This window comes from Capsicum annuum, chromosome 10 (genome assembly GCF_002878395.1).
Source record: "Capsicum annuum cultivar UCD-10X-F1 chromosome 10, UCD10Xv1.1, whole genome shotgun sequence".
NCBI classification, from domain to species: domain Eukaryota; kingdom Viridiplantae; phylum Streptophyta; class Magnoliopsida; order Solanales; family Solanaceae; genus Capsicum; species Capsicum annuum.
The window spans coordinates 200,039,815-200,050,392 of NC_061120.1; the positions used below are offsets into that span (position 1 = coordinate 200,039,815).

Here is a 10,578-nt window from a genome sequence, read left to right on the forward strand (position 1 = left end):
TAAAATGCGCTTTTACTTTTTTTTTTCCACGTCAACTGTTAAGGGGGGAAAATAATACACTTTAAAGTTCATAAGGGGAAAAAATAATTGCCTGATTAATTTAGGGTCTAAAGTAAGTTTTGCTAACAAGTTGAGGGGGGGGATTTGATGTCTTTTCTCTAAATATGTTGTTTGATTTTTTTAAACATAAAAATAAATTACGTAGTTAAAGTTCATATTAATAACAAATAGAATTAATGATTCAACAGTCAGTAATTATATTTTTAATTCACCAATTAACAAATATAATAATTAAAGTATGTAGGATCGCAAGACCATAACATTAATGTGTGACTTTCTTGAATTGATGTTTAACCAATGTCGATTTTTTTTGAACTATATAATTTTTATTTTGTGTCGATATCTATCATGTCTAAAGTAATTTGAGCTTTGACTATCACTATTGAAATATTTTTAAACTATATTTAAAAAAAAAACTATTCAAATATGTAGTTTAAATTTATATAAACAAAAAAATTAATATAGTTCCTTAATTAGAAGTTATATATATTAATAAAAATATAAATAATGGTTCCTAAGTTATTAAATAGGCGTAACATAGTGACGCAAGATTACAACACCAATGTGTGACTCTCTTAGGTTATTGTTAATTAAAGTCGACACTTATGAACTATATAAATATTTAATACATAAATATATAATGTTAAATTAAAAATTTCAGATAATACTACTTTGGTCACACTGATTTTGGATATATGAGAATATAATTAATTAATTTTATATTATTATTTTTATCCTAGACTGTTCTTTTTAAGCAATAGGTACTATGCAATCATATTTATGAAAATTATGTTAATTTGTCCATTCTCATGTATTGGGAAAGAGTAATAAAATAAGTAATGAAAGAATTTTAAATTTAAGATGAAATGGCAAAAATGTCCAAAAAAAAAAAACTAATTTATAGTGCAATAAAATTTATTACTATTATGGCGAAAAGGATTTTTCTTGTACTAAAATATGCTATATAAGCTATTACCTTTTACGAAGAGAACCTAGACGTATGTTTCTGGATTTTGCCATTTCATCATACTGAAGTTGAAATTGTTGGTGCATTAGGCCGATACAGTGTATGCTCCCTTCTCGAAAGGTTCCACATCTTGTTGCAAGAGCAGTTTAATTATGAGATCACATCAGGGAGGCCAAAAGTTGCAAAATGGATAGAGGTATGATTTTGCCGAACTAGTTTAGGATTAAGGCGTAGTTGACTCATTAATTGACCGATCTGCTGTGTTGTACGATTGCCCTGCAGGAATTGAACAAGCTTGATGGCTACATTCAGACAAAAGCTGATCCCGAGATACTGATCGACTTATATAAGAAAAAATACTTGGTAGTTATCCATGTAAAGAACTTGATATTTTAACTTCTTCGTGTGAACATCCTATGCGCTAATTTTTTTTCATCTGTTTATTGCAGGCATAAAACTGCATAAAGCTCGATTTATCAACGATATTAAATTACGAATAAGTTTTGCTCCCTGCTCCGTTCATGTCAAGGACTTGAAGGACTATGCATTGTTATTTGTGTAGATTGTACTTTAGATTTGTTGCTTGTGCTGGAAACTAGTATCAGCATAAGTAATAGGTTATCATCTCATGTACTAGAATTCTGTTTCGTGTGCATATCAAGCTACTTAATAAAATATTATTTTTCATAATTCTGGGATGATTTTTTTTTTCTTTTTGTTATTGAGCGACTTATGTATAATAAAGCGTAGTAGAATAAGTAACACACTGGTATTTGTTTCATAGTTGTATTTTCAGGCAGATGATACATATTTTGTTCTCGGTGAGAACCTATCCGCACTTGATGTTTACACCAAATAGTGCTTCTAAGATAACGTTATGGTACACTAATGGTTAATGGAGAAAGAAGAGGGGGCTAAATGATCTCTTTTATGAATCTTTTAACCTAATAAATATCAAATAAGAAACTCATATTTTGAAACAACTGTTTCTCAACTTATCAATAATGATGTCTTGAACATATAGCCAATAATTCAAGTGACTCATAGATAATTATCAACTAATTAGAGGCCAATTGTTTACATTATTGATGCTTAAAAAGATCTCAATAGTAGCCTCTTCTAGCATAGAGGAACTCCCGAGCATTTGCGATCTCAGATGGTTTAGCAAAGGAAATATAATGAATACTGCAATAAGATTAACTTCATCAATTTCCGATCTGCTAAACCATCTTCTTGAGTGTATAATATTAGTATATAGCTTATTTTTGCTAGCATGAGGTTATTCTGCTTGCATCGACTATAATTTCTCTTTCATAGCTGAAGATTTTGAGCTTGTTTTGGATGCCTCTGAATTTGGTCTTCTGTTTGGAACACCATGGTTGTGTTTTCCCTCGTATGTAGTAATAAAGGCTCTGGGATCATCCGTGGTTCCTTCAACAAACTTCCACACATTGCATTTAGGACTTATGCATCTGTAATATCTCCTGTATATAGCAGCAATCGAGACATGATTTAGGAAAATATGTGAAGAGGGAAATAGGCCAATGCATTTTTTTCAAGCGACCGTGTGATAACTTTTTCTTCCTGATCATTCATGATATTATGTGAGTTAATATATCATCGAATCTAATGAGTTAAACTTGAATTAGTCGCATATATTGCTATTACCAAGATTACTTTTAACATATGGATGTGTAAAGTAAATGCATTCACGCAAATGACGGTAAATACACTCTAATAAGTTCACACATTTAAAGTAAATGATCTAACTCAATATAATCAGTAGTTTCTATATTGGTTTTCTTTCCTAGCTCTCTTTAAGGGGTTATCAGTTTTTCTTTTTAGGGCGCGAGTGTGGGATGAGATGCGACGGATTCAACAATCTATGATGAGACGCCACGCCAACAAATGTTCAATCACGATCCAGACTAAACCAAAATTCATATCATAAAGCTTCTGATGGCAAACCTATGTACCGCGGAAAACCAGATTTCTTGTAACTATTAGTGTATTGTAAACAAGGCAACTGTTAAACAGTGATACCTTAAAATGAGCAGGATTAATGGAAGCGAAGCAGCATTATCCACATAACATATACGAGGGTCGAGAGGCATTCTAGTAAATTATCAAAATATCTATTTAAATTATTCTCTACACACAGTATGAGTATCAGGGCGTCCATCAAGAACATACTATGTGTTGATTTTCAAACAACCTATTAACTCTAGTGTGAGACCGCTGTTTGTCATTCAAAAAGCTACAAATGCATAAACTTCATCATATGCATGGCTTTGTGAGTTATTATTGTTTCCTTCCGCAAAGTATGGTATTTCCTTGGATTTTGTCTTCGTAACACTGTCCTTGAGGATGAGAAAATAATTTTACCTGGGATATGAACTTCCCTTCACAACCTTCTGGCCATATTTTCTCCAGCGAAAACCGTCCTCGGTAATTTCAGAGTCAGTAGTACTTTGGTTTGGTATATAAGGAAATGTACTTTCCCCTGATGTACCTGCTCCACTGGATGGACATTTAATTTTCCTGGAAGGTAAAATCCATAGTAGTCATTAATCAGAACGTGAGAAAACGATAGACCACAGTCCAATGCATAAAGCACTGAAATATTTCCTAGCACCAAGTCAAATAAATATTAAAATACAAATTGGAAAAATCTCACCTAAGTTCTTTGAAAAAAAATGTGAAGGATGAACTAAGTGAAATATTATGTGTTAGCAAGGCTTCTGCAGATACACTAATTTCAGATTGCTGATAATAACAGAATATACTTGCTTCTCACCTTCTTTTACTTTTTTGTTCATCACAAGTAGCCTTCAATTTTTTACTTCCTTCAGCAGAATCTTCAGAATTTCTGACTGCAGTGTGCATTCCTGCTGCTACAATGGGATCATAAAAGCATGGTACTTTGCTGGAATGTATAGTTAACCCGCCATCATTCTGATTTTCTCTCCTACAGACGTAAGCTTCACTCATCTGAGGATGTTGGTTACTCCATGCAGGGTTATTTGTTTCTTTAGAAGTGTCATTGCATATGGCTGTTCGCCTATGGCCATCTGACAAGTTGCGCTTTGGAGGCTGAGGCTTTGGGTGGTTGTGCTCACCCCTGTAAACAATTTCAGTTATCTGGCCATCATATGATCTTTCAACCTTCTTTTTCACAAGACACTTCAGATGTGTGCACTTGTAGTAACTTCTTGGGTATTCGCTTCCTTTAACTTGCTTTTGTCCATATTTTCTCCAATTATATCCATCATAACTAGGACGATCGACATTACTTGTGTTGATCAAAGATTGTGCAACCTCCTCTGTGCTCCCTGATACAATTGTTGAGCGCACTTTTTTTTTGTCCTGTCCTGATTTTGCCGAGAGACTTTGTTTAGATTCTGTCGTAGGGTCATGTTGTTGTTTAACTTCATTTGCTGATTGAATATGAGCCTCAGCATCAGCTATTACTCGTTGCTGATCAGATACGGAGCTTCCCTATACATAATATGTTCTAGATTTTATTATTGCTGCAGAGCAATATAATAGTACATTTCTTCGGCTATTCATGACTCATATTGTGAGAGGACAATTTCCTACACTCTTCAACAATTCTGTCCCACCGTGTTGGATCCTCCAAAAATGCACTACTGATGGAGGATCCGACATGCACCCATTCAGATTTGTAAAGAGTCTGAGCAACACAGATTGCAACATATAAAAGGAAACTAACCTTATTTTCAAGTAGAGGAATTGTTTTCTTTGGTGCAAGTTTAGCTATAGGCTTATACAGGACCTTGGGTTTCTTTACCGATTGCAAGATGTTATCAGCGCCAAAACCAACTGGTGCCTCGGACACACCAACCTGACGCAACAAGTTCTTCAAAGGATTAAAAATTGCTCAGAGAAACAATTGGAGTATTTCTTCAAGATGCACCACTGAAGTAAAACGAAACAAAGAAGACATTTGGGGCCATAAATGATGGAAGCTTAGAAAGAGAGGTTATCGACCTGTGAAGAAGGCTCTCCAACTAAAGCATGGTTTGTTGCAGGCTTCAACCTGATAGTCTTTGGTCTTATGGTTGTAATAGCCATTTCAGAATGAACATTTGTCGATGATATATCTACTGCACCAGTCAGGAGCTCTGAGAAAGATTTGTAAAGAGGACATCTTGGCCTTGAAGCGACTGGTCTAGCTATAGGTAATTTCGCTGCTTCATTGACTTCCATCTTAATCTATTGTGTTCCATGTAAAAGTTGAATTAAATTCAGAACTAGAAATAAGCGACAGATATCTAGGACAAAGTACATAATCAAAAAACATATACGAGCAATTGAAAGGACGTTTTCAAGTCCTTAAGCCTTGGGAGTTCTTAAGTTCTACAGTAATGTGAAGGAAGATATTTACTCGATCCTTTCATTTGCACTTGACTGGATTTACATCTCGGAAGTGGCCCATTCTTACTGAATCTCTCACTAATGTAACTGTCTGATTCAACAGCTTGACTACAGTTAATACTAACTTAACAACTGTCTAAACAAAGATTACTATAGCAGCTTCAGATATCAAGAACTCATAATCTCAAAGTTAAAAGTTTGCTAGAAACTTTGTCTCCGAACCTATAGCTCGTTTTATATATGTTGAATGAATTTTCAAATTCAAATACAGGACCTAAGCAAAGGTTATTGGGTTCGTCTGAAACCGCATCTAATACCAGTAGCTCCACCTTTGGCTAGTTGAATACAGGTGTTCTAGTCTCTATTTGTGCATTCATCTTATCATCACTATATTCACAAGTGTGACGATTCATAGAAGTTTTTAACTCCTAGATTAAAACATTAACTCCATTTTAACAGCAAAAGAATGCAGCAAAGAGAATTGCTAGTGAATAAATCTACTCAGCAAGTGAATCAATAGTTTATTCATCTTTTTTTCATGAAAGAGACTCAACAATCAAGTTCAAGTCCTTCTAACTAGTAAATGTGTTCCATAGAGAGTTCCAATTTATACTATAAGAAAGCAATATCAACAACCATAAAAGCAACTACAGTACACTTCTTTTTTTGCTCAAGCTTCCCATCTAGTCTCCGGTACCAACTTTGAGTTGAAATATTTTTCATACAGATTCGCGCCTTGTAAGTTCCATTAAACATTTTTTGCATTTCCAAGGATGAAACCCCAGACCTCTTGTTAAGGACGGAGGGATACTATCCATCACACCACAACCTTTTATCAATATATTGAAGAGTACACCTTGCTCTTTCTTGGTGAAAATTGTTGGTGGTCGGAGGTAGCAAGTATTCCCTGGAATTAGTTGAGCTGCATACAAGCTCAGCGGCGGAGCCACATGTCCTTGAGGGCTGTTAACCGACACCCCTTAGTAGGAATACGTTGTGTAGCTTCACAAAAACATTATTTTATGTAAATATATTACATATTGACACCTCTTGGCTTTTTCGTGAATTTAACTCTTTATATTTTGACATACTTTAGTAAAAATTCCGGCTTCATCACTATGCAAGCTAGCCCAAACATTACAATTATCAAAAAGAATTGAATAAATGAAAGATACAAATACGCTATGTAGCTACGTAAAAACATTATTTTATGTATATATACTACAGATTGACACCTCTTGGCTTTTCGTGAATTTATTCTTTATATTTTGACATACTTCAAGTAAAAATTCCGCCTCCATCACTGTGCAACCTAGCCCGGACATCACGATTATAACAAAGAACTGAATAAAGGAAAAATAAAAATATGGTTTCTTCTCTCTCCCCCCAACCCCCCAACACACACAGAATTCAGTACTAAGGAAAAGGATAAGACTCCAAAGAGAAGAAAACTTTACCAAATGTAGTAATAACTGATGGAGTAAAAACTAAGAATTCATCTGAGCTACCATTGAATTCCATTTACTTTCATCACAAAGCCTTTAACTGCACCTGCATTGCAAATAAAAAAAATAAATAAAAAAAAATCAAGAATGCTGAAAAATAGTGATGCTACAATAAATTTCACAGAATAACTTGTAAAGAAAACAAATTTAACCTTAAATGAAAACTTCAATTTCTGTTTTTCCTGTGTCAATACAGATAACAAGTTCATTGGACTGATTATTGAGAGATAGTGAACACAAACAAAACAAACAAACAAACAAAAGAAATTCAAAGATTGTAATAAATGTACAAAAAAGGAAATGAAGATTTTGTTTAGTCACTTTCACTGTTTTTTTGGTTTATGCAAGTAAATTGTGATACGAGTATGGAGGGACTGACGAAAGTTATAAAAGATAGTGTTATACAATTTTAATAAAAATAGTGTCAGTTCTAGTGTGTGTGTGTGTGACTGAGGCCAACTAACTGTCCATGTTAGCTATTGCACTTTTGACTTTCTGATGAGTGTGTTGTTTTTGTATTTACCTATTATCCTAGTGTAAGGTGCTGGGCAACCCAACTAACTTTATTATTCTTCCAGCTTACACGATCTCTTTTGAAACAAGTAGAATTTTTACTAAGAGATTGAGGAATTTTAGTAGTTTATTTAGTTGATTGTTTAAATTTTCACTTTCTTTGTGAGAGTTCAATTATTGATGTTGTAATATCCTTGTTTCACGTTTCTCTCTTCTCAATATTTTTGAAATATATATATGTATATATATATATAAAGGCATAATACCCTTTAGCTTAACCTCAAATCACATTTATGACCTTTAACTTTGGATGTGCACAAATAGACACTTAAACTTATATAAAGTTAAACAAATAAACACACATGTCCTATATGGCATAATACATACAGGACGTCATGTAGAATAAGAATTAACCACGTAAGATGCCACATAAAACATATGTGTCTGCTTATTAAACTTTATCCAAGTTTAAGTGCCTATTTGTGCACACCCAAAGTTGGAAGTCATAAATGTAATCTAAGGAGGCCAAGTTAAAGGGCATGTTTATATATTGTGCCTTAAAAAATACATAAAGGGTCGGAGAGCGTTTATTAATGATCCAACCTTACATACCACCATAGAATGTGGTGTAGTGGATGGACTGCTCCTCCCTTAACCAGAGTCTCGGGTTCGAGCCTTGGGTATGAAAAAGTCCTTGGTAGAGAGCGCTACCCCCGAAGGGCCATATCTGACGCAAATTCAAATTAATCAGGCTCCAATACGGATATCGAACACCGAATGAAAAAAAATCCAACTTACATGATATTTTTTTGATGGATATGGTGGAGCTCGAACTTTTAAAAGCTTAGCTAACTACCAAACAAAGAATACAAATCAAGTCCTTATATATCGTGAATGTTGATCGACATATTCAATGAAGCAACTAGTACGACAGACACTACTTTCTTGTTTTAGGACTGAAAGATTATTTATGAGTATCGAGTATCAATCAATTCATTTCACAAATCAGGAAAGCTTATACGAAAATGAAAGAGGAGGGTGAGGGAAGCTACTAAATTTGAGGAAAATATATATTAAAAAGGTAAATACGTAAAGAGTCAAAGAAATTTATATATATATTATATTTACATGAAAAAAAAGGCAAAACCCATCGGCAGACCCCTTAAGTACACACCATCTTTCACTTAGGCACCTCAAGTGAACGGGTTAAATTTTAAACACCTAAAGAAGCCTTAATATATGTCACTTTGGAACCTTTTTGCCTAATTAAAACAAAACTCAGACACGTATATTTCAATCCATACACGTGGATTTTGCACGCCAATTAAAACATGACACGCACCAACTCCTTTCCATGTTATCCACATCCACTAAAAGGGGGAAAATCAGAAAATCCCCAAATTAATTTGCCATTTTGAAATCTGATTGAAACCTTATTTCTTTCCCCTTTGTATGTCTTTCTATTTTTTTTTTCATATTTTCTTCGATTCTTCTTTTAATGTTAGTGATTTGTAACTATTTAAGGTGTATTTTGCAGGTACAATGATTGCATGAAAGTGTAGATTCATTTCAGTGATGACTTTAAAGAAATCTAGTTTATAGTTGAAGAAATTGAAGGTCGAACTAAACTTTTTCTTTTAAGTTTATATTTTTCCTTGCTATTTGGACTCTTTCCCGCTTGAAATTATAGTGCTGGGTTGAATTATGTTTTTAGGATTTTTTTTTTGTGATTTCAGTTATAAAGTAGAGGTTTTTTTGTTGGATTTTTGGGGATATCACTAATTTAGGGTTTATTTTGAAGATTTCACCGATAATATAGAGTTATTTTGGTACTTTTAAATTTAAGGGTATTTTGGGTATTTTCCTTTGTCCAGAATCTTTGGGAATTTGTTACAAAAACGGAAAGCTATATTTTGACCTGCTTTCATCATGAGAGAATAATTGTATCCAACCCTAATCTTAGTTATAAAGGTGAGTTAGATATCTTTATTGTTGCTATTGATAAAGACCATTTCAGTCTTGTTGAATTTTTTTCCTACACTAAAGATCTTAGTTATTCAAAAGTTAAGGGGTTCTATTGTCAATATATAGATGGTAGGGGTTTAGTTCAAATCACTTCTGATGGTCAATTACTGGAGTTTGTAAAGGAGTTAAAAGATGGTGATGAGCTTGATGTGTATGTTTTTCATGACATAGATGAAGATGTTGATGTTGTGGAAAATGTTATGCCTCTTTTAGTAGGGTCACAGTCTTGTGATGAAGTTGATATAGGAAATGATGACAATGAAAATAGAAGTCTTAATGAAGATCTGAATAGTGATGAAACAGATCTTTCCAATAGTGAATCAAATCTGAATGGTGATGGTATCCCTAATGAGGATGATTCAGACATTGATGAAGAGTTGAGAGTTTTTAGAGATGAAAATAGAAGTAAAAAAAATACAAGACAAAAATCCAAATCAAGAGAAGAAATACTAGTAGGTGAAGCTGGTATTGATAAAGGTTTTCAAGACATTAACAAAAATAAGAAAGATAGATATGTGGGTAGATTAGGAGGTGATGAAGAGTATATTGATAGTTTAGACTGTGATAGTGTTGATAGAATTGATTTGTTAGATGAGGATGCTGTTGTTGATGTTGATTTTTCAAGAAGAAGAAGAAGTAATAAAATCAGTTTTGATGATGATTGTGGTGTTGTTGTTTTTGAACTTGGTATGATTTTTAATTGTCCTAAGGAACTTAGAAAAGCTTTGGGGATGTATGCAGTGGAAAATAAAATTCAAATTGTCTTAAAACCTAATAAAGCTCATAGAGTGAGGGCTAAGTGAAAATTCAAGACAAAATGCAACTAGTTATGTTATGGTTCACTTGACAGACTCTGGTAGTTTTTTGATTAAGAATTATAATTCAATGCATAAGTGTACAAAATCAAACAAGAATAAGATGTGTATAACTAAGTTTGTTGCTGACAGATTTAGGGATGAAATAAGAAAACAACCATCTTTGAAAATTTGGGAAATACAGGACTTATGCAGAGCAAAATTGAGATATATGTGGATAGAACAATCTATTACAGGTCTTAAGAGAGGCCATGGAGGATTGAAACTTGGAATTTTCAAGATTATATGATTATGC

General features: G+C 33.4%; 1 protein-coding gene and 1 long non-coding RNA gene across 2 annotated transcripts; one reads left to right on the forward strand and one right to left on the reverse strand.

The window, feature by feature from the left end:
• The first annotated feature begins 1,034 nt into the window (after positions 1-1,034).
• Positions 1,035-1,717, forward strand: LOC107843540. Its single transcript, XR_001666429.2, has 3 exons — positions 1,035-1,223; positions 1,310-1,390; positions 1,477-1,717. It is a non-coding gene; the product is annotated as an uncharacterized LOC107843540 (long non-coding RNA).
• Positions 1,718-2,016: 299 nt separating this feature from the next.
• Positions 2,017-7,402, reverse strand: LOC107843538 (WRKY transcription factor 44). Its single transcript, XM_016687850.2, has 7 exons — positions 7,083-7,402; positions 6,883-6,976; positions 5,039-5,263; positions 4,761-4,892; positions 3,825-4,525; positions 3,413-3,568; positions 2,017-2,511 (listed from the first exon to the last, which is right to left on the reverse strand). Exons 3-7 carry the CDS (start codon positions 5,255-5,257, stop codon positions 2,325-2,327), a joined length of 1,395 nt encoding a protein of 464 aa, XP_016543336.2. The 5' UTR covers positions 5,258-5,263; positions 6,883-6,976; positions 7,083-7,402; the 3' UTR covers positions 2,017-2,324.
• Positions 7,403-10,578: the final 3,176 nt, after the last annotated feature.